This window comes from Cervus canadensis, chromosome 14, assembly GCF_019320065.1.
Source record: "Cervus canadensis isolate Bull #8, Minnesota chromosome 14, ASM1932006v1, whole genome shotgun sequence".
NCBI lineage: Eukaryota > Metazoa > Chordata > Mammalia > Artiodactyla > Cervidae > Cervus > Cervus canadensis.
Window position 1 is genome coordinate 40,312,565 of NC_057399.1, and position 25,758 is coordinate 40,338,322.

Sequence of the window (25,758 nt, forward strand, 5' to 3'; positions counted from 1 at the left end):
ACTTTTTTTATTTTTAAATTAAAAATGTAATTACTCTTTCAAAACTGTTTTATTTAAGTGAAGTATAGTGACACAGTACAGTGATTCAGTATTTTTACAGATTAACTCCATTAGAAATTATTACAAGATTATGGCCATAATTCCCTGGGCTATACAGTATGTCTGTGTTACTTATTATTTTACACATAGTAGTTTATATCTCTTAATCTCTCACCCCTAATTTGCCCCTCCTGCCTTTTCTCTCCCCTTTGGTAACCACTAGTTCGTTTTCTATATCTGTGAGTCTGTCTCTGTCTCGTATATACATTGGTTTATTTTTTAGAGCTCACATATATGTCACAAAATACAGGATTTCTCTATCTGACTTATTTCACCCTGCAAAATAGCCTCTAGGTCTATCCATGCTGCTGCCAATGGAAGAATTATCACTATTTTATGACTGAGTAATAATATTCCATTGTGTGTGTGTGTATATATACATATATTTCCATCTAGTATTTATAATTCCATCTATAGTTATAATTCCATCTAACTTACTTCTGCCTCTATCTTCAAATAAACAAAAAACCTAACATCTTATAACTGGAGTAGGAAATGGCAACCTACTCCAGTATTCTTGCCTGGAAAATTCCATGGACAGAGGAGCCTGGCAGGATACAGTCCACGGGGATGCAAAGAGTTAGACACGACCAAGCGACTGAGCACACAACTTCTTAAAATATTTTTTCTGCTACAAATCTAGCACTTCTATTCTCAATGTGGGCAATAATGTAGAAAGACTTTGATTTTTTTAAAGCAGTCTGAATAATTTTTAAAAAATTCAAATCAAAAAGTCATTTTATTTGGCTGGAGATGCTGTTTCTTATGAAAGCAACATAAAAGGTTTCCTATACTTTGAACATGATTCAACCTAGAAAATGTTTAAAGGTGATGCAGCCTAAAGTTCATTTATGAGCTAGGCAAATCATCAAACTGTATTACACATCAGAAGAGTAGATATTTTTCTATCTTGAGAATTTTATTTATTCATTGTAGAATAAATAGTTATAAATATGTAAAAGGCACCTCTCTGACAGTCAACTTTAAATCTGTTCAGAGAAAGTGTCCATTGATTATATTTTACTCTTAAAGCAAAATATCTTACATTTTTCTTTCATTATTTTGTGTCTCTCTACACCTTGTCTAAATCAATACATAGTAGCTTCCTTAAAGGCAGGATTTATGTCTTACACTTCCCTGTTATTTACAAAACTATCTGCCTCTCATCTTGTCAATAATCAGAACTCAGTAAATTCCTACTAAACTGAATTTTCTACTCAGAACAGGAGAATACACCTTAGTGATATACAGAGGTATATATGAGTAGACTTAGGAAAGTCATCATTCCTATTATAAATGAAATTCATTCTAGAAAGACCATGGATTAGAATAACCACAGCCTATGATAAGATGCTCACACACACGTTTTGAATACATGTGTTTGAATATCTACTTTCTACAAATACTGGAAAAATTTCAAGTTAACATTTGGTGGTTTGCCTAAGATAAACTCTACAGAAAATATTCCAACTACCTATGCATAATTTTCTCTAGTCAATTTTATTTAGTCCCTACTATGTGCCAAATCCTCAAGTACATATTAGTGTTAACCCTGTGTGACACATACTATCTTCTCCACTGTGGCCAAAGAGAAATGGACAGTGAGTGATATTAAACAGCTTGCTCAAAGTCACAGTAGCAAGCTGTAATCTAGTACTTGAAACCACCCCTCTCTATCTTTAAACCCTGAGTAGGCAGAAGACAGAAATAGTCCTTACCGCCTAGGCTGATTCCAGTTGCTGTAGGCTGCATTTTGAAGGTCACTTTCTTCCCCCTCTCCTTCTTCTCGCTCGGGTAGCTCCGGAATGTCTCTGGTAAAGAGTCAGACAGTGAGTACTCCACAATCCTAGTAAAACCACACAGGCTGTCTTCTAGGTACTTTAGTATTGGTTTTGCTAAAAATACAGAACTGCTTCATATTTTCACCACACTTGGCTAGCAAGCATATAATATTTTACATTAAAGGGAAAATAAAACCTGATTACATAAAATAAAAACCTCTTTCTGGAATCAATCTACTATACCTGAACTTCCCAGGTGGCATACTGGTAAAAAGAATCTGCCTGCCAAGACAGGAGATTTGGGTTCGATCCCTCAGTTGGAAAGATCCCCTGGAGAAGGGAATGGCAACCCACTCCAGTATTCTTGCCTGGGAAATCCTTGGGCAGAGGAGCCCGGCTGGCTACAGTCCACGGGGTCACAAAGAGTCAGACACAAATGAATGACTGAGTACACAGCACTATAAATGAGTCAGGAGATATAGCAGAACACGAAGTGTCTTGTCTAGTCTTTTTCTTCCCTAATGAAACATGGAAAAAGGAAGGAAGGGAATGAAAAGAAAGGGGAAATGCCAGAATTTTTAAGAACAACTATTCAACAACTATTTCCTAAATTTTTCCCATGTGTGAGAAGGTAGACACCCCATGTGTGTTATAAGCTTGTACAGTCCCACTGGATCCCTGGCCTGACAGAGTTGAACATCAAGTATGCCAGGAGTGCAGTATCTCTACCTCCTCAGGATGGACCAATGCTTTCCCTTCACCTTTTGAAGACATATGGAAGATGCTTATGGTCTGATTCTGCCCATCCAAAGGAGCCAGCCACAGTGTTCTTACGGGAAGCAGTTTACAGGCACTTGAGTCCAAGGTCAGTTGTCAATTTCTACAGGAATTCAGATTTTGCCAAATGCCAAGCATGTAACAAAATGTGTCCAATCTCTTAACTGACTGTAACTGTAAAATAATAATCTTGTCCAAAAATATTTGGTTTTTACTAAAGGTACACTTTGCATCAATTAAATGGTATTGTCAGGACAACAAAGAATGGTTAATCAATTATGGCATGGTCTTATGTTGTTAAGAAAAATTGGATTTCTAAAGAAATATATTCTTCTTAAAATAGAGGAAGCTTTAAAAACTGTAATTCAATAAATACTTGCAGCTGATACTTACAGAAATTGAAAAAAATCTGAAGATAGCATATGTTCAAATTATATCCATTCTCCCCCAACAGGAATACTGAACTCTGTCAAATTATATCATCTTCAGACCTTGAGATCAGAAGTCATCTAATCTAATAATCCATCTGTGCTTGAATGTGTTTCCCAACATTTCTGCCAAACAACTGTCCTGGCTCTCCCAGAACATCTCATTCTTTCTTTGACCTGAAAGTTAGATCTTTGCTTTTCATCTGTCAGAGGGAAATCCACCTGCCTGTGGTTCCTACCTGTCGGTCGTGTGACGGAATTCTCCTTCTGTAATTGAGGAAGGAGACTCTGGATGAGGCTGGGCTCGCAGAGACTAAGCCTGACTGTGGGACAGGACTGTCAGGAATGGAGCCAAAGAAAGATTTTCAAAATGATGTTAAGAGGCTGACTGAGAATGAAATAGTCTGAGTGAACCTCAATCTGCAAGGTGCAAGACAGTGGGGGGAAGCAGAGCCCAACCCTCTGGAAATACCACTGGGGAGAATATGACAGAAAAAGCGGGTACAGAATACAGAGAGAATGGGAGAAAGAGTCCTTCTCTAAAATATCCAGTTATTACCCTAAAGCCCAGGCAGGGGGAGCTGCTCAGATGCAGTCACACAGATCGCATCATAAGCTCCTGGCTTGTGAGCTATAAGATGACAAATACCTGGAGTCTTAGACAAAAAGCCCCATTCTCTTCAGATGACTATCCAATCTTGAACCATTTCACTAACCCACATACGTTCCTATAAACGTGCTGACTATTCTTTATCCATCCTCAAGCAGGGTTTACAGGACTCAAGCTGTGTGCACCTCAGCAGAATGAACCTGTTCTGTGTCCCCACACTCACTCAGCCAAGACTCAATTAGACTTCTCAGCACTCCTGTTTGATTGTTGAACATCAAGTAAGTTTCTGTCAACTATAACAAGTAACACCCTTTATATGTGCATTAAGATGCCAGAAACTGGCACAAAGTCACACAGTAAAGGAACAGAGATGAGACTTGAACTGGGCCAGTTTACTCTAAAACCTGAGCTCTTAAACTCCGTGCTACACCGCCCCACATTTTTATACAGGGCTAGTGCAATTCTTTTTTGGATCCAACGATTAACAACGTGGAGCCTGACCATGTGCATTTAACCTTGATTCTTCCACCCATTAGTTATGAAACTTGAGTAAGTAACTTAATCTCTCTGGTGCTGATTCCTCCTGCATGCTTAAAGAGAAATCTGTTACTCAGTTGTTAATATAACTGAAAAAAATACAGGCCCACAGCTGAAAATGTATTGTGCATTCCTTTTGGGATAGCAATTTGACATTATTTCTCTCCCTGTTCTGAACTCAGCAGCAGCATCAAAATCTAGTTTCTGCCTTTCCTAAGGGAGGAAAACAGGATGCAGATTTTGTTTTGAGCATCCTTATATTAACAGAAAATACACTTTTTTGCAGGGAAACAGTTATTCACAGCATTGACAGCTCAGGCCCTTTTCCTTTATGTGCTAGGAGAGAACCAACATGCTGAAAGTGGCTTTTTTGTTTTAATGTTAACATTTTGAGTGCTTTTAAGGCCTCAGAATTTCATAAGAATATCATGTTATCTTGTCATATTCTCTAATTAAGCCATGTGAAATGGTATTTCAGAGGGACACTGGAATTACTGCATCTAGCTTTTTAATAGGAAGTACCAGGTAGCTGTAATCAATTCATGTCATTAGCCCTAAGATGGAAATTCTAGAGAGAAGTATGGCTGAGCTTTGCAAAGGGTGGACTGAATACTCTTTTTCCCATAAAATTCAAGGGGCCCTTCGGGCCATGACATTCCTTCCCTTTATTAAACACATAACAAACCTTTCCTTCTTTAACACTGTCTGCACAGCTGTAGCCACATACAATTTCAGAGGGAAGAGTGACGTGATGTTATAATGCCTGCAGAGTCACTGGACACCAGAGTGTTATGGGTTGTTAGAACTTTTGTGAACAGACCTCAGAATGTTTGCAAAGCTATTTCTTCTTTATAGCATGCTTAAGGAGAAATCTGCTACTCAGCTGCTAATGTAACTGGGAAGAAACAGGCCCATAGCTGAAAATGTATAGTGTATTCTTTCCAGAAAAGCAATTTGACATTATTTCTCTCCTTGTGCTAAACTCGGCAGCAACATCAAAATCTAGTTTTTCTCTTTCCTAAGGGAGGAAAAAACTATATTTCCTGTATTATTCAAAGGTCCTCAATACACTGTGTATAAAGAGGCTTTAAAAAGCCAAACATTTTATTACCTAACCTGTACATACACAAAGACGTTCAGCTCAACATACTCCAAAGAGTAGAAATAAAACCATTAAAATGTTTGTAAAGTAATTAGCCTCCAACTAAAAAAAAAAAAGAATGGTCAAAAAAAATGTTTGTGAATCTGTATGTACGTTAATGAGCAAATAAATAGTTTGAAAATGTTTATGACAGAGAAAAGAGATACAATACCATACAAATTGTAGGTTCCAGGGAGTGAGTGAAACCATAGTCATATCTGAATTAAATTCCCCAAAACTCAGTAAGCTGACAGTGGTATATGGACTGATACAACTGAAGACAGTTTTAATTTCTTGCTTTGATTTTTCATATTTTTCCCAAATTTCCCACAATATGTGATCACTCCTTAAGTACTATGGGTTGCTCCTGTGTGGTTGCTAAGGCATGTCCAGCTCTTGTGTGACCCCATGGACTGTTGCCCGCCAGGTTCCTCTGCCCACGGGCCTTCCCAGGCAAGAACACTGGAGCAGGTTGCCATTTCCTTCTCCAGGGGATCTTTCCAACCCAGGGATCGAACTTGTATCTCCTGCTTGGTAGGTGGATTCTTTACCACGGAGCCACTAGGGAAGCCCAGTAATATGGGAAATGGGGGTGATTTTTTTTTTTAAATCTTGAAAGAGAGAAAAAGAATTCAGTCTTTTTCATCGCTAGGCCTCCCTGACACTGGATTCAAAACTCTTCTTTATAACTTTCTGTATGGATCATTCCCATAGCAGACTTACCTGCCAGTGTAGGAAGCAAAAATATCCAGTGCCATTATTCCTCCAGATTGCTGCCCCAAGCTTATTTTGAACTCTTCCAAATATTCTGCAGGTACATAAGTAATTCTGGAACAAGACACAATCCATGAAAGCAAAGCTCTGCCTGTTGGGAGAATCTTCCAAAATATGAAATAAACTTATTTTGTCCCCTCATCTCTACTTTTTCACACAACTCATTTAAATCAGCTTACTCAGTAGAGACTCTAAACTTCAAAACAATCAAGTATTCTATAGGGAATAAAAACAACAGAAATTAAAAATTTAAAGGCTGCTGATAATTATCTGTTTACCAATAATCATATGGGGGAGGAAAACAGCATAATATATATTTCCAAATGAGAAGACTAATAGCAATTTTTTTTTTACATTAAAGAGATCTAGAAATCCTTAGATAAGTAATTTTCAGTAATAACATTTATTTTCTCCAAAGATTTTTGGGTGCCTTAGCAGGAACAAACAGGGTAAACTCTACTAAAACACTGGGCATTCAAAATTACATTCTCCCATAAAACACAAGTAATTATGGACATTAACAAGTACTATCAGTAATCATATCCTAGCTTTATTAAAGTATTAACTATTAAGTCTGAGTTAAACCATTATCAGTGCAGAGAAAGATCCTCTTACTAATGTGTAGCAATGTCTATGTTCATTTTGGTTTCAGAGAAAAAGCCTGACACTTGAATGGTCACATACTAATTCAACAAGTGCTGGCTGGCTGAACGCCTATAATGTGGAAGGCACTGAGCAAGTTGCTGACTATAGTTATAATGCTTAGAAATGACATCTGAAAATTCAAGTTTACTGCTGTCCTAAGAGGCTACACAATTGATACACCTGTTGAAGCAGTCTGTTCCGAATCCGCAAACTCATACATGGTATAGCCAGTGAAAGAAAGGACTTCAAGTCATTTCAGGACATTTGTGCAAAGAAACAAAAGCACGTATCAAAAATGCGCAACACAAAAATCATGAAGACTATTATGCTGGCTAAACATAGCTTACACATGAAGATAGTAAGTATCAAAATCTTAGTACTGGAAGGCAAAGATAAAGGCTTACCTTTCATATTATAAAAATATAATAATAGAAGTATACTAATGGCATAATTTATTGAGTGAGGAGGATATATAATATATACTGGTGATTCCATAAAAGGCATTCACTCTGTGAGGTTGCTTAGGTTTGGAGTCAAAGGACAGAGTTCTGTTGCTTCTCTGAAGTGTTCTGGTACGGTAAATCACCCACTAATGGATCGCCATATCCCCAATCACAAAACGATGTTACTTTTGTTGAGGCTATTGTAAGTCAAGAAGCGCAACACACATGTAAAACCGTGTTCTGACAGAGCCATCAGCCAGCTTGGCCCCCACATCCGTTAGTTCTGGCAGAAGCCAGCACCCTTATGACACTTTGTGACACTTTCACAACATAATTCAGTGATTTAGGACTAGTGTAGGTGAGAGAGCTGTATTCTAATTCTGGCCCTACTTTACTTACTCATCTACAAAAACACTGCTTCCACAGTGTAACAAAAATATATTGAATAGCAAATCTGCATTTATCCCTTCAAAAATGATGAGTCAAAAATGCAGAACACATTATACTTGGAAAGAAGACTGTCTTTTATACAAAGAAAAATAAATACAAAGATAAATTTGAAAAGTCTATTCAAGAAAATTATTTCTGAATTATATCTGAAAATTATTTCTGAAGGTTCAGTAAAGGTAAAACTCATATAAATAAAACCTTAAGAAAAAAAAAGCTAGGTGAGGTAAAAAGGCTAGAACACAAGAAAAATAAGAATACTCAGTTCAAAGTATTTAATTTTTTAATTAAATACTAGTTTGGTTTGAGAAGGAAAAGATGTGTCTATCCGAGACACTGTTGAAAATGAATTCTTCTCTGTATTTGTTCAAAGGTGTTAAGGTTTACTAAGGAAGACTTTTAGAAATATTTTTCTGATATTTTAGGGGGAAGTGAGAAAGAAAGCAGTGTTCACATATTTAGCCCAATACAGACAGCAGGGGCACTGGAACAAGCATCCCACAGTGCATTAACCCATGCACAGAAATCATAATACACGCCTGGTCACACAGCCATACAAAACCTCCAGACACCAACCAAGAACACCAAAACACACACTGAACTGCATAAACACATTAAAATGGCTTCTCTGAGAGTAGTGTTAAAAATTCTAAAAGGCAAAAACTAACCTTAGGTTATACATGGAGTACAAGAAAACAGAACAGCATTAGTGATGCTGAAATGTGACTGTTACTAATCCAGAGGTGATCGCCCCCTAACAAAAGAGCTAGAAAGCTTCAGTAGTGGGAAAACATGATTTTCAAATGAGTTCACAATCACCAGTGCAATGTGAAAATGTAACCATCTCATAGCTCTGTTGGAAATATGCTCTTATATAAAGAAGGAAAAAAAAAAGGAAAATGTATATACACTGAATCTCTCTCTGGATCTAACCCCACATAGGGATGTTACAAAAGCACGAAGTGGTTTTCACAGACAAGTTGTAACACACAGCCATAATGAGCTTTTGAATCACCGATACTCACACATAAAAGGGGGCTCAATCGTCAGCAGGTGCTGCGGAGAATCTAGAATGTGAAGCATACGCCGCGGCATCTTTTTACAATGGTGTTAACAAATGTCAGTGTCTTGTACTGAATGTGCGATGCATACATATGTAGTTAAAAGTGGGTGCTCCTGGTTGTTTCTTCCCCTTTCCACAGCCCTCCTATCTACACCTCCCCCAGAAAAGCATCTGCTCTTCACTGGTGTCTATAGCAGTAATTATTAACAAGCACAGAAAAATGTAACTGCAATCAATCTTTTATTCCTTGATCAGGAATTCATCCCACACTTTAGGTTAAGGCAGGTGAATTCAGATTCAGCTTGGTAATTATCTGGCAGATGTTACAAGCAGCTGCTGTGAAGCACAGAACCCTGGCTATTATTACAGAAATATAAGCGCCCCTGGCAAGGTGGAGTGTGAAGTGAGACAGAATGCATTCTGGTGAGGCTTCACATCTGGTTTTCCATAGAAAATAATGAAACCTGGAACTTCAACTGGCTGTTTCTGAACTCTTGAAACACAAATTATCTACCCAGGCATGCACGAAGGCACACGCGTTCAGTTCAGTCCTAGCCATCGCTATTAAACGGCAAAAAAGAAAGCCAGCTCATTGTCTCAATAAGCAATGCTTTACTAAAACCAATCGGTTATGCAATTGAAACAATTAAAGTACTTTTTTATTAAGTACCTACAATACATTTCTCCACCACTAACCCAGATTAAGCTAGCTTCCTCATGAAAAAACAAAAAGAGGCATGGACGGAGCCTAGATCAAGGCAATGACTACAACACTTGACTGGCACTTAAAGTCATGATTTCATTCACAGTAATGAAAGGATTAGATTTTCGGTTTGGGAGAAATCACCCACATAGTTTTCAAAGTAATTTTAAACCTTTTGTTTGTGAAAGCAAGTAAAAGGGAGAAGAAAGGGCCAAAACCACTTCATGCAAAATGTATGGAACATGCTGCTCGGCCCTGGTCAATCTAAATGACTATTTGTTTTATCATCTGACACATTTACTTGAAAAAGGATTCTATTATTCTCATTTCTTTTTATCATTTACCCAATGAGTTAAAACTATAGCCATGTAAATCACAGCTTTAATAGTATACCTGAGAAGAAATCAAAGTGATTTGTGGGTGTGTTTGTGAGCGTGTGTGTGTGTATGCACCCATGTGAACTTCTAAGAAAGACTGATAGACTGATTTCCAGAGGAGAAAGGGTGTAGGATTTTTCTTATTTTTCTTTCAAATGTAAGATACTACATTACATTTTGCTTCCTGGGATCTTAAAGCAATTATTTCTGAATCTCGATATTTATGGATTTCTAGATACCCTTTACAGTCATAATAAACCTGCTGAGGGCATAAATGGGTAAGTTCTGGTGCTACACCAGAGGATGGAAAAAAAACAACAAAACAAATCAAAACAAAACAGTACAAGAGAAAAAGATTGTAGCCTGAAAACGTACTGGATAGCTTTTCAGCTCTTCTAGAGGTGACTAGGTACAAGATTTAAGCTAAATCATTGTCACAGTGGTCTTATTTTCTGGCCAGTTTTTAAGTTCTGAGGTACATTTACAACTGAGAGGTAAAGTTAAAACCAAGTACCAATTCTAGCACTCAAGAGTGCCAAAAAGTGGACAGGAGACTTGCATTAGGGTTCATGACATAAGACATGCATTATCACATAATAAATCAAACGATCAGTCATGAGGTCATCTGTTTAGATTACCTCTAAAATAAAGAGTCTGCATGTAGATCCTTATCATTCATCTTTGAAGGAAAAGGAATGGACACTAGCCTGCAAGTGGTGAGGAAAGCACTTAACATTTCTCTTTCATTTACTGTAGGGGCACTGAAATTTTTAATGATCTTCACTCTTACTTGCATGATTAATAAAATAATCATGGGAGTGTCACATGACCTGATGATCTGTTTATTATAAAATAAAAGCCAAAAAGGCACTAAAAATATGAAAGCCCATTAGTGAAATTCCACCCTAAAAATAAAAATCTCCTTTTTATAAGACAACAGAACCCACTCTAAACTAAACAGTATGTATTTTTCTGCTTTTTATCAATGGATAAATGAAAAACACATTTTAGGTACAATCTTTCTTACCTAAGCTCTACCAATATGTATTTTATAAAATAATAGTACAGAATGCAGTCAGTAAGACCATATTAATACAAAAAAGTCTCCCATACTAGTATTCATCATATCAATTTAAAGTAAACAATCTTTTTTTGAACTCTTATTTTACTACTTTATCCCTTATACATTAAATGCAAATATTCAATTATTAATGATAGAGGGAAAAAAAGGCAAGCTATTACATTCTTGAAGTGTGACAATAAGGTTATGTGGTGATTTTTATGCTGGCTCGAGAAATGTTTAGTGATTTAAAAAACAAACCACATATATGACATGCTTTTAGTACATTATGGGATGATGAGACATTTAAATTCTTCTTCCAACACTAGCCTGCATGAGCTACCATCAGACCATAACAGCATTTCTGTGAATTCTCTTATATGGGTTGAAAAGCAGTTCAACAAAGGGTAAATTATGGGTCAGACTGCTTCTATACAATCTTTTCCATGGCTGACCCCTAAAGATCTGGCTTACTTGGGAGTCTTCATACAGATCATTAGGTACTGCAATTTGCTATTTTGAGGCCAATCCAAACTTCTATGTAAGTTCCTAAGTGTGGACTATTCTGCTCAATAAAAGAGATCTCATATCTTGTATAAAGATTTTTGTAGAAATCACTGGAAAATTAAACATAATAATGGAAGCCAACATTGTTTTGAAATATTGCTGGTTGCTAGGTACCTGTAGGGGATTGGCTCCAGGTGCTTTAGATACCAAAGGCCACGGATGCTCAAATCCCTTATATATGAAATGCCAGAGTACAGCTGACCCTCTGTATCCACAAGTCTTCATCTACGGATTAAGTCAATCTCGGGTGGAAATTTGGATCCAAGGTTGGCTACACCTTAGGATACGAAGCCCACAGAGAGCCAACTGCATATTTACTGAAACAAATCTATGCATATTTGGACCTGAGAAATTCAAACCTGTGTTGTTCAAGGGTCAACTGTATTTCAATACTGTTAGTATTAAGATGTTACTGATTGCAGATATACTTTTCTAAAGTCTACAATCAATGCAATCAATAACTTTTCAGGAATAGTCAAATTCTTCAGTGATTAGTATTGAATATATGATCATTTTTGTATATCAAACAGAAGTATGCACTGAGAAAAAAATTCTGATTAACAGATTGAAATTTCTTTATTTCCCAAGCCAAACTATGGTCCAAATGATACTTACTTTATGTCAGGCCCAATGAGGGAATGTCTTCTCAACAAGGCTCGTGCCTGGGCATTGGTTAAACTGATAGTAGATTCTTCATTAATACACAAGATGCAGTCCCCAACAGCAATCCGACCATCTCGACTAATGGCACCTCCGTGAATAATGCTTCGAACAATCACCCCCAAGCCATCTTTATTAGCACTTACTGTCATTCCTATGGAAAAGGAGAAACACATGCTAAATACATGACTTTCACAGTTTCCCACAGCAATAAAAATAAAAACAAAAATAAACAAATGAGACCTAATCAAACTTACAAGCTTTCTGCATACCAAAGGAAACCATAAACAAAAAGACAACCTATGGACTGGAAGAAAATATTTGCAAATGATGTGACCAACAAGAGCTTAATTTCCAAAATATACAAACAGCTCATACAACGATAACAACCAAAAAACCAACAACTCCGTCAAAAAAAAGAGCATAAGACCTAAACAGACATTTCTCCAAAGAAGACATACAGATGGACAACAGGCATGTGAAAAGATCTCAACATTGCTAATTATTTAGAAATGCAAATGAAATGGGTACAATGAGGTACCACTTCATACTGGTCAGAACTGCCATCACTAAAAAGTCTACAAATAACAAAAGCTGAAGGGGATGTGGAGATAAGGGAATCCTCCACACTGATGATAGAAATGCAAATTGGTACAGCCCTTATGGAAAACACTATGGAGATTCCTCAAAAAACAAAAAACAGAACTGTCATATGATCCAGCAATCCATTCCTAGGTATGGAAAAAACTGTAATTCAAAAAGATTTACACACACCATCTATAATACACAGCACACCACTTGCAATAACCAAGACACAGAAACAACTTAAACGTCCAAAGATAGATGAATGGATAAAGATGTGGTGTGTGTGTGTGTGTGTGTATGTATGCGTGTATATACATGTATACATATACATATATATACATATATGTGTGTACATGTACATGTATGTGCATGTATATACACACATACATACACACAATAGAATAGTACTCAGCCATAAAAAGAAATTAAATAATGCCATTTGCAGCAGCAAGGATAAAGCAAGAGATCATCATACTAAGTTAAGTCCAAAAGACAAAAACAAATACCATTTGATCCCACTTATATGTGGAATCTAAAATATGACAAAAATTAACTTATTTACAAAAGAAACAGACTCACAGTAAGTACAGACTTGGGGTTGCCAAGGGGCGGGGGGTGGGGCACGTGGATGTATTGGGAGTTTGCAATTAGTAAATGTAAACTATTATGTACACTTATAACTGAACCATTTTGCTGTAAACTAAAACCTAACACAAAATTGTAAATCGACTATACCTTAATATTTTTTTAAAAAGCATGATTTTCAAATTCATTTAATTTGAATTTAATAATCTCTACAGATTATATAGAAAAGAACAAGAGTAACTTTTTAAGCTTTGGACCATAAAAAAGGCTGAGCGCTGAAGAACTGATGCCTTTAAACTGTGATGTTGGAGAAGACTCTTGAGAGTCCCTTGGACTGCAAGGAGATCAAGCCAGTCAATTCTAAAAGAGATCAGTACTGAATATTCACTGGAAGGACTGATGCTGAAGCAGAAGCTTCAATCCTTTGGCCACCTGATGCCAAAGGATTGATTGATGTGAGGTGGCCATCATCAAAAAACCTACAAACAATAAAAGCTGGAGAGGATGTGGAGAAAAGGGAACCCTCTTGCACTGTTATGCGGAATGTAAACTGATACAGCCACTATAACAGTACAGAGTTTTCTTTTAAAACTATCCTATAACTGAGCAATCCCACTAATCCTAAGAAATTCACAACTCAAAAAGACGCATATACCCCAATGTTCAATGCAGCACTATTTACAACAGCTGGGATATGGAAGCAACCTAGACGTTCATCCACAGATCAAAGGATAAAGAAGTTGAAAGAAGTTGTGGTACATATATAAAATGTAGTTATCACTCAACCATAAAAAGGAAGAAATATGAGTCAGTAGTGAGGTAGATGAACCCAGAACCTGTTATACAGAGTGAGGTCAGTCAGAGAAAAACAAATATAGTATATTAAAGCATATATATGGAATCCAGGAAAATGGTACTGATGAACCTATTTGCAGGGAAGGAACAGACACACAGAGAATGCATTTACGGACACAATGCGTGGGATGAATTGAGAAAGTAGCATTGACACATACATACTGCCGTGTGTAAAACAGATAGCTTCTGGGAAGCTGATATATAACACAGGGAGCCCAGCCTCTGTGATGACCTGGAGGGGTGGAATTGGGTGGAGGCTCAACATGGAGGGGATACATATATAGTTTTGATTCATTACACACACACACACACACACATACACACACAGAGTTATGACTGATCCATGATGTTGTAAGGCAGAAACCAACACAGCACTCTAAAGGAATTATCCTCCAGGGGATATTGCCAACCCAAGGATCAAACGTGGGTCTCCTGCATCACAGGCACATTCTCTACCATATGAGCCATCACAGAGACCAACAAAAATAAATAATTTTTTTAAAAAAGCATAACAGAATTATTAAGAAGCTTGTATTCAAGTCTTATCTGCAGTGCCTATCACAGTGCCTAAATGTATAGTAGTCAGCTGAATTAAACTAATGTAAACGTTAACCTATTACTGCATCATTTCCAAATCTGAACTTCAATAGCTCCAGATTTCGATATCCACTTGTGCTCTTGACAAGGTCTCTGGATGATTCATAGGAAACAGCCCTAGTAAGTATAAAACTGAATTCCCTATTTACTATTCCCTATTCCCTAGTCTCTACCCTCATTTCTCCATCTGTCCTCCCCATTTTTGTTTACAGCACCACCATACTACTCTTTTTCACTACAGGAGAGTGAAAAACCTGGCTTAAAACTCAACATTCAAAAAACTAAGATGATGGCATCCAGTCCCATCACTTCATGGCAAATAGATGGAGAAACATTGACAGACTTTATTTTCTTGGGCTCCAAAATCACTGCAGATGGTGACTGTAGCCATGAAATTAAAAGACTCTTGCTCCTTGGAAGAAAAGCTATGACAAACCTAGACAGCATATTACAAAGCAGGGAGGTTACTTTGTCAACAAAGGTCCATCTAGTCAAAGCTACAGTTTTTCCAAGTAGTTATGTATGGATGTGAGAGTGGACCATAAAGAAGGCTGAGCACCGAAGAATTGATGCTTTTGAACTGTGGTGTTGGAGAAGACTCTTGAGAGTCCCTTGGACTGCAAGAAGATCCAACCAGTCAATCCTAAAGGAAATAAATTCTGAATATTCATTGGAAGGACTGGTGCTGGAGCTGAAGCTTCAATACTGTGGCTATCTGATGCGAAGAGCCGACTCATTAGAAAAGACCCTGATGTTGGGAAAGACTAAAGGCTGGAGAAGAAGTGAACAACAGAGGATGACATTGCTGGATGGCATCACCAACTCAATGGACATGAGTTTGAGCAAGCTCAGGGAGATGGTGAAGAAGAGGGAAATCTGGCGTGCTGCAGTCCATGGGGCTGCAGAGTCAGACATGACAGAGCGACTGAACTGAATTGAACTGACTGAAATTTTAAAATTAACATAAAATAATATAATTTCATTTAAAATCAAGTACTAAAAGTTCCTTTCAAAACAAGATTATATGATTAAACAATATAAGGAGAGATGTAAGTCAATAAGGGTATTCACAAAGTCTTTGAGAGAAGCCACTAACTCATTTTTAGGTTTTTATAAATTTTAAAAGAAAGAAATCCTCTCTAACAGTCATGTCTGACTCTTCATGACCCCATGGACTGTTTGCCCACCATGCTCCTCTGTCCATGGAATTCTTCAGGCAAGAATACTGGAGTGGATTGCCATTCCCTTCTCCAGGGAATCCTCCTGATTCAGGGATCAAACCCAGGTCTCTTGCATCGGCGGCAGATTCTTTAACATCTGAGCCACCAGGGAAGCCCAAATATTAACTATAATTATACCACATTACACATGATATTTCAAATATTTTTAAAGAAATGATCCTGACTCCAATATGTTCCCAGCCTGATATTTCATGCCTGGAAAGGAGCCACCCAGACTTCTAGTTACCATATGCAGATAGAAATGAGCTATTAATCAAATATACTTTAAAAGATTCTGTTAAGACTCATACAAATGAGTTTTACGTATATTGTCATTAAGGAAACACCTCTGCTTATCATAAACCAACAAACAAGTTTAGACAATTCTTCAAACGAGGTGGGTTTCTTATGAGCAAAGAGGCTGGCTCTGAAATGTTTCAATAAGCACTCTGGTTTGCCCTAATGCTGCCATGTTAACTACCAAGTCCCACGAGGCAACTATAGTTTAAAAAAAAATGCAAGACTACAAAACACAATTTAACTCAGTGGCCCATCCTGGGAATCTCACCCATCATCTTGTTCTCACTGGCACCACGCATTCTACAATAAAGCAAGCCACAGACACGGGACAAGTTTTCACAGGCTATGGCCAACATGATCTCTAAATTCTTTCTTAACAGCAGATTTAACACATGACTCTCCCCGTTATGAAAGCTGTCAGGTCAGGTCAACCATATTAAAAAAAGAGGTTGACATCAGTTAGCTCAGCTTATACTTTCCTTTCACCAAACGATCACTTCTAGGTTTCAACAACTTCAAGGTAATATTTACGGACCGGATTTTGGTTGCAACTTGTAAGATCTCTCAGTTTTGTCCTGAAAGATGTACAGGACAACAGTCCAAGCCATCTACTGCAGAAACAGACAACTGGTCCCAAATCTGACTTGCAGCGCTTCTCATCAGTGTGGCTTTGGGCAACGGACTTAACCTCACACTGGTCTGCAGTTTACTCATCTAAACAATGCGGATAATTGTCCACGTTTGGGGTTATTCAAAGAATTTTTTGAGAAGAGCACCTGTAATGTTCCTTTCGAAGTGCTCAATAAAGTACAAAAAAAGAAACAGAAGAAAATGCACAGAGTATATTTTAAAAGGGATCTCTACTCCAATCCACAAATACATCACTTTCCAAAGGCTAAATGCAAGCTTGTAATTCAGCTTCAAAATAACGCTTGTTATTACAACAGTGCTAACACAGCCTGTGGGTGACTTAAGGACTCAGGTGTCTTGTGTGATGAGCAAAAAATCAGAGACAGATTCTCGCCTGAGTTCTGGTTCCACCTTTTAAGGGCTGAGTTCTTCCAGAGAAATTCCTGAGTCTGCTTATGTTCCAGTACTTCATCAGTGAAGAAAAGATAACACTTTCCTTTTACTGTTTTACCTTTGCTTTTTACCTTTCAGATTCTAATACAACGTAACTAGCCAATGTACAACAGATCTATCAAAAATCTTTAATTAAATTTTTCAAAGGCCACTACACCTATGTGTACATATGTGTGCAAATAACATCGCCCCACCAACTAAATGTAACATATTTTGCCACTCCTTCAGCTTCAACTCTTATCTTGCCCTCCACTGTGCCACGCTTCATCCACACCAAACTCAGGGATGCTTCACAATCTCTGCCTTGGCTCTAGCAGCTTCCAATGCCTCAACTAGGTGGTAAAATCTATTTCTTTTTCCAGGATGAAATCAAACATCTTCTGTTCTTTAATATCTTTCTAAATTCCTCCAAACTTGGAGAGGAGGGCTTGCTACTCCTTCATTTAAGCCTTCAGTGTTCTCTGTGTGAATGTCACTCATAGCAGGTATGATATGTTAATGCAATGAGGGTCCTGTAAGTCGGTCAGTCTAACTCTCTTAAACTCATGCTCCTTGAAGAAAAGAATTATATCATGGTGTCTAGAATAGTGGCCAGAATACAGAAATAATGTTTGAAGGTTGAGTAAATACATAAGCTAGAAGAGGGTTTCTCATACAGGCTCTGCAAAATTTCTGTCTTATGAGTTAATTTTAAAAATGGGTTCTGTGGCCAATGATGTGTGAGAAATGCTGCATTTTGGAACATGTTCTTACAGATACACAAGGCACAAGTGCAAAGCTACTGAGTGATGCGAACAGAAACACCTGTCTCCTTAAGTTTATCACATCCCAAACTTGGAACCCAAGTGTAACTCCCGTTAACATCCTACATAACTAGTGTTCCAAGTAACATGCTCTCACAAACACTGCATTAGCAGATGAAATACTTCTGTCACAGTTAGCTGTCTACAGCACATATCCCATAATTAATGATTAGAGAAAGTTCTGTAGCTTAAGTTTTGTATCATTCTATTAAATGTAATATATAAGAGATATTATAATGAAGGAGAAATTCCCTGCTACAATTCTCCTTTTAGCTACTGTTGGTAGGACCCAGCCACCACCAAACGGAACAAAATCTAGGAGACAGATTGGAATCCCGATCACCAGCTACAGTGGTGTTGCTGCTCGACTCCTCTGCCAAGTCCCAAATATAACAAGGAAACCAAATCCCACCACAGATACCAACATAAAGGGTAATGGCTGGTTACATCCTAAGAGAAAGAAGACCTCTGACACAGAGCTAACCACAGAGTCTGAGACTGCAATCAGGCTTCTGGGGGAAATGATTCCTGACCCTATTTTCAGTCCTGAGCACCTAACACAGAGCTGAATCACATCACTGCCTAAGTCAAAAGGAGTATAAATGTGAGCTGCTTTGAAATAATTTTAGCTAGTGTAATTAGGATTTTATTTCTACAGGCAGTCTTCTTTGCCCAAATCAGAAGACTTGAGATTTTTTAATCAGTCACGATCTTTTATGTGTGGAAAACCCTCACACCTGGGAAGGACTGTCGAAGAATTGCATTAATGCTTTGGTAATGACACAGCTGACGGTCTTTTTAGTCTTTATTTCAGTGAATGAAAGAAATTAAATACAAACTAATGCACGCATAACTGGTACCATTCAAAGAAATTAATAATTTACTTTTCCAAATAATTTAGAATTCCAAGTTGCCGACTTCTCATTTTCTAAGAATTCCTTTCCTGAATTTCTGTCTCATACACAATTTGTATATCTTTCACTTGAATGGAAATGAGGCTTGTGAATATTTTTAGATAATTAATAAGACAGTGAGGTATTTAAGGTAGTCTGAAGTAAACCTGTTGACCATTTCAGATAACAATAGTGAGTACAAAAAGAATTAACATTAAAACTATGGTAAATTTTATCACATCTATTTTCTTATCTACAGTTAAAAGTATTGACTCTATGTTCAACATTTCCTCTTGGCAAGGGGGTTAGGACGGAAGGGGTATGTGGAAAAGAAACTTACCTAAGCTAGAATTGCCTTTTGCTATCGCAATAGTCCTCTCGAAAGATTCTCTGGGTGCATTTTGGAGCATGACGCACTCAGCAGCAGAGGCCAGGGAACCCTGTGGAATTAAGAACTTGGAGCCCTGTTAGAAAATAAAAATAAGTCACGTGGAAAGGAAAACTAGACTTTGGAGTATGATTTCAACACCACCCATATTCTCTAGCTGGTTGGGCTTTACTCAGCAAGAACTTACACAACAAGTTCATAGGTTGTCTTTTGAAAATCTGAGCCTTGGGAGAGCCCTGCCTCCAAATGGAGAGAGAAGCCAGAGTAAGCTAACCCTTCACTGCTCCCAACCTCACCATCACACACAGACTGTATCTTTAGAATGTCACCTTTCCAGTCGAATCAGTCAGCACAGGAGAATTCAGCTCTGCACGTGATACAACTTCATTGGGTAGGCGAGACTCAGTCCATGCTCTGATGCTGTCACATTCATAGTGCTGTTCAATAGCATCTGCAGGGGTATAGTCATTCATGGCAAAGCCAGAAGCCGGCCCCATGTTCAAGTCCACCGAAGGCGAACTCTCATCCTGTCTTTGCAAGAGATTTTGGGCATATAGCTCCTCCAAGGACATCTGCAGATCAAGTACTGAATCTGAGGAATTTTCAGTAATATCCTGATGATTAAAGAACAAAAACAAAAATTACAGCCAGAATTCTATCAATGCACTTCCTAAGATCTTAATGAAAAACTATTTAGTGAAAAACAAACACAGCATAATTATTACTCAAAAAAGTATTAGCAGATGTACAAACTCACTGCTCAGCTTATATGTTGCATATGTTTATTTTTATAAATACGTATACTCTTCCTACAAAACATACATCTACTAATGAGTCATACTACAATATACTAGTACTTAAGCTTATTAAGATACAATATTTTGTTATACTCACAAATAAAATTATTCAGAGTTCCATATACATAGGAAAGTAGATAACTTATATTTCTAAATCTCATTTAAAAAGTAGTTCATTTCCAATCTTTCTGAAATTCTTATTCGTTCTAAGATTCAGAATATAAAGAATATGACATTGATTGAGAGGTCTCTACTTACAAGAACCTCCAAGAAAAATTATTTGGATAGGGATTTGTAGGTATTTATGTAGTCAAACAGAAGTCACACAATCCATATTTTTATAGGGAATTTTTTAAGTACTCTGTAAATTGCAGCAGAAGGAATAGTACTAAGAAAAGTTGTCGTAAGATGTAGATTCCAATCCAGGCTCTTCATTAATAACAACATCACAGAACTTCTCTTTGTTGTTGTTGACAGTTACTCAGTCGAGTCTGACTCTTTGCAACCCCATGGACTGCAGTATGCCAGGCCTCCCTGTCCATCACCAACTCCCAGAGCTTGCTCAAACTCAAGTCCATCGAGTTGGTGATGCCATCCACCATCTCCTCCTCTGTCGTCCCCTTCTCCTCCTGCCTTCAATATTTCCTAGCATCAAAGTCTTTTCTAAATAGGTGGGCTCCTCGCATTAGGAGGCCAAAGTATTGGAGTTTCAGCTTCAGCATCAGTCCTTCGAGTGAATGTTCAGAATTGATTTCCTTTAGGATTGACTGGTTTGATCTCGGCTTTATGTAAAACAATTTCTAGAATTCCATGAAATTCTAAAATTCTACAGCTCTACATAAATATATATTATCTACTTACAACACATATATTGTATCACTTCTGTGCTTTGGACAAGTATTGTCCCATGAACTGCTGTTGAATAAATGTATCAACTGTTCCTTCAATCCTTTTACTGATGTTTTTAAAGTATAAAATCAGTGTATGAATATATTATCAAAAATCATTTGAACCATACTGCACACAGATTACAGTATGAAAGTCTTCCTTCACTGCTCATTCTGCCAGTCCTTTCCTCAGTAGAAATAAATGGCTCCATTAGTTGGGTGTTTATTCATCAGAGTTTTTTATGTATCTGTATAATATATATGTATAAGTACACATGCACACATATGTACATATTCATATCCATTTTTAAAAATTAAACCAATATAAATACTAAATAGTATATTCCTACTTGATTTTTTGAGGTATCTTTATACCTTAACATGAGAGATTTCCAATGTCAGTAAATATGTCATCATTGACATATTCTGAGTCATTGTAATATATACTGCAAGTATTTCCGAGGTTGTCAATTGTCTTTTAAGTCTGTATATGTCTTATACATACACGTGTAAAAGTTAATGCTTTATGTAACCAAGAATTATGTAATTCTTTATTATTTATGCAATCAGACTGGTCAATTTCTTTATGCTTCTGGTTTTATATGCTGTTTAATAAGTCATCCTTCTGCACAGAATAAATGAAATATTTTTTAGTATTTTTCTCCAACTTTGTAAATGGTTTGTTTTCAGATACAGTTTTAACCCATCTAGATTTATTTTTCAGAGTTTGGTGTGAGATATGCATCCTTTTCATTTTTTTTTTTTTCTAAATTGGCAATCAATGGTTTCAACACAATTTATTACACTTGTCTCTTCAATCACTTTTCTGTTTCTCTGGAATTATCAAACATTCCTGGTATAAAGAATTGAGGCAAGTGGGAAAATCATGCAAGCAACTGACATCTTTAAAATCCTTAGAAACAAAGGATAGCAAAGTATCATCCTCCACACTCCCAAAACCTAAAAAATAACCTGTTGGCTCATACAACCAACATTTAGTCTTACCAAAAAAAAAAAAAAACAAACCACAAAATACTTACTAGAATAGTGGTTAGCTTCTGTATTTCTAAATTAATCATAATAATTAGCATAGATCATCCTTACCACTCCTCAAATAAAGGTGGCAATCAAAACTACTTTCCACCGGGAAAAGAGGTCAAGTTGCCCTTGTTAGCTGGGGTTCACTATAAACCATGTAACAGAAATCTCCATGCATTATTCATGAAGGAGTTAACACTGACACATATGAAGAAAGAGCTCATCCACACAGCAGACAACACACGCCTACTTCAGGAACATTTCTGGTTGCTGAACAACAACTGAGTTTTATTTTTAAAAGTCTTATGGATCTAAAAGAAAAGCAGCTCTTCCCTCATAAGATGTCCAAAAATAACCACGATTTCCCAGTACAACTTGGGATCTAAACTGGAATCTTTCAAAAATCCACCTTAATAGGTTCCTCCACTTGACACATTTATGTTCTTAGGGGAAATGGGGGGAAGGTTAAATGAAAATGACAATTATACTTGGAAATATATTGTAATGCATATTAATGTTATACTTAGGCACATTATCTACCCAGAGAATATATTTACATATACAAGATAAAAACTTGAGCATTGGGTGGACACGACCTGCTTTTTTTTTCAATAATCAGTCTACCACAGAAATCTTTCTGTACTTTAGAAGCATATACCAGAAGGCCAGCTGCCCCAGCTTGCATTGCACCCCCACTCTTTCTGAGATAAGGTACACGTGCTGTACTATCTGTACTCTCAGCCTACTGAGACAGAAGGCAACATCTCTTGTACCTTTGCCAGCTCACAGTTTTTGTCACTAAGATTTCCACAATCACTCTCATTATCTTGATTATAAGTGATGTAATCAGTTTTTGAGACTAACCCTTTCTCCACAATAAAAACTGGTATCAAGATTTAAAACATAACTGAGAAGGTGGCAATATTTTATGCTACAGAATGACACCAGTGGAGATTTATTCCTACAAATATGTTGATTTTTTTTTTTTTTTAAATCATGGAATCCATTGGTTTTGTCTGATTTGTAAGGTATGAAGAGGGGTTTCTATGGTGACAAACATGAAGTTCAACTTGCACTAGAATCAACTGCATTTCCTGGGGACCAACATTCAGGAATGTAGGATATGCACCAAACTGGTAATCTTTTCATCCCTGGAGCAAGGAGAGAGATGACGGGTGCACTAGGGTGTGTGGGGCACCGGCGTGCGGATAAGAAGAGGAGGAGGAAATGCATTACACAGCTACTGAATCTTTATTGATTGGACTATTAAGTCAAAATAGAGAAAAAGTATCTCCTCCCACAAAACCATATTGAGCTTTAAAACGAAAGTGTACAAGTATTTAGTAAGTTTCTAAAACAATTATTTCTGCATTCTATTATGTCTTTGGAGGTGAGAAGGAAAAGTGGATAAAAATACTCATGAAAAAATTAAAACCTAAAAGAATAAGAAAATCAACTAGCTTCTTGCCTTTTATGTACACCTTTCAGTGACCTGACTCCAGTAATCCAAATACCATGGAAATGGCCTTATTTGTCAGATTCTTGAGTAATGTTTTTTCCCCTAAGTCCCTAAATGATTATTAATCAAATTAAGCAAACACAATTCCTTTATTAAAAAAAAAAAAAAGGCAGAATGATCCCCCAAATGGGAGAATTCTGTGCAGAGAAGCTTCAATGTATCCCTACAGTGCCATGCTAAGCAGTGGTCTAGGTCCAGGCCCTGGACCTAGGAAGAAGGCCTCCCTCTATAATAAGACCCTGTTCTGGGTGACCAGCTCTCAGAGCTTCCAGCAGCATGCCTGGCAAAGGGCAGAGCCTTCTCACAGGGTAAAGAAAACAGGTAAACTTATTTGTGCATTTCCAGTCACCATTTAAGGCTACATGATTATTACATGATTAGCAAAGTCAAATATCTGAGGAATCAATGAGATCCTTGCACTCTTTTACCCTTCTTTCAAATCAGTATGGGGGTTTCCTCTTTTTCTTAAAGATCACACGTGGTAAGATTTTTTTCAATTGAAGAATCCCCAAATGAGCTCACTTTTCTTTAAGAAAAATGGTTGGCTCAAAGTTCTATAACAAATTGTCGCTCTGTCTTTTTAAAATAAATTTAGTGCAAAGAAATAGGAAGATGAATGAATAATCTAACTTTTTCAATTTTCCAGCAAAATATCTTAGTACTAAAAAAATGCCACAAAACAAATACAAAAACAAACAAGCCAAAAAAGTGGCAAAGATGCACCACGATACACAAACAGTCCTGCTTTCTAAGAAAACTGAAATCACACAGGAGTTTCACAGTGTGTTTTAAAACACCCTCATTAGTGTCTCCTTTGTTGTTTTGTAGTTTAAATATTTCAGTTGATAGGCCAGCTTGCCAAAATTTGCTTCAACAAAAGAGTAAACTGCCTTGGAAAAAAAAAAAAAAGAGGCAAACAAACTTCAGTAAGCCAATATGTTGTTCTGTGCATAGCCAGCATTCGCCCTGTAAAATATATGCTTCTCAGTATGCACGTTGTATAATCCCGTTAAGTAACAATTACTAAGCTAAACAATGCAATATGTCCCACTGGCAAGAAGGAGTGTGCTACGCAGCAGATTAGAAGATGCCATTAGGAGATGAACTCAGCTTCCAGCCCTGGGGCCACAAAAGAAGGAACATGCCCCAGACAGGACTCAGTCAGACAGTCTCAGGTGTTGTGAGAGAGGAGCAGCTGCTCCATTCAAGATTATACCTTGCAAACCAATTCAAGGAGATTGCCCAGCATCATTTGCGAGGATAACAGGTGCACCTTGACCATAAGAGAAAATGCTTTGAAAATGTTCTGGCCAAAAAATTTCCTGTTAATCAGAAAAGGAGGAAAATTGCCCAAGGCCTATCGAAATTCTACTTTCCAACCGACTTATAAATACAGATTCCCTTCCTACTGAATTTATGTGGAAAATATGTATTTCACATATTTAAAAAAGAATTATTATCCAATCTTTTACTGAATTGATTATGTTTATTTACAATATATTTCCAACATGGAAAAATAAGGAAAATATATCCTTATATGAACCTTTTGCCCAGACTTAACATATAGTAATATTTTGGCATATTTTCTTCAATTTCTCTTTCTTCTTAAAAGGATATAACGTACCAATATTACAGATACAACCAACTTCCCACGCTTTCTTTTTTCTCCAAGAATAACTTCTTTCCTGAAGTTTAAAGGAATCATTCCTACACATTTTCAGATTTTCAAAATATACACACTCACATACACACTCATAAGTAAATATACACTGAACTGCTGTTTATTAAATTTCTAGGAAATATAAACGAGTCCAAGAAATCAATAGAAAGACAAGCAACTCTATTATAAAATGACCAAAAGATATGAAGATGCCATTGGTGGATATGAAAACTACATGGCCAATATATGAAAACCTGTTCCACTTCATAAGCAATCAGAAATCCAAACTGAAACAGTGATATATCATCTCACACCAAAAGACTGAATAAACTTTATAAAATGTTACTTATTAAAAATTATAGAAAAAAATTAAATAAAGGAAAAAAAATTATAGGGTGTGTCACCAAGAAAATGAATAGAGTTGGGTGAGGCACTT

At 37.0% G+C, this 25,758-nt stretch overlaps 1 protein-coding gene across 9 annotated transcripts in view; it reads right to left on the bottom strand.

The window, feature by feature from the left end:
• Positions 1-25,758, bottom strand: part of MPDZ (multiple PDZ domain crumbs cell polarity complex component) — a 159,808-nt gene that overhangs the window by 48,593 nt on the left and 85,457 nt on the right. For all 9 annotated transcript variants that reach the window (XM_043486468.1, XM_043486475.1, XM_043486471.1 and 6 more), the window contains 5 exons: positions 19,751-20,035; positions 19,374-19,497; positions 12,068-12,266; positions 6,097-6,201; positions 1,818-1,910 (listed from right to left, as the gene is read on the bottom strand). In XM_043486468.1, coding sequence (XP_043342403.1) covers positions 1,818-1,910; positions 6,097-6,201; positions 12,068-12,266; positions 19,374-19,497; positions 19,751-20,035 — 806 coding nt within the window. The remainder of the gene's footprint in view (positions 1-1,817; positions 1,911-6,096; positions 6,202-12,067; positions 12,267-19,373; positions 19,498-19,750; positions 20,036-25,758) is intronic.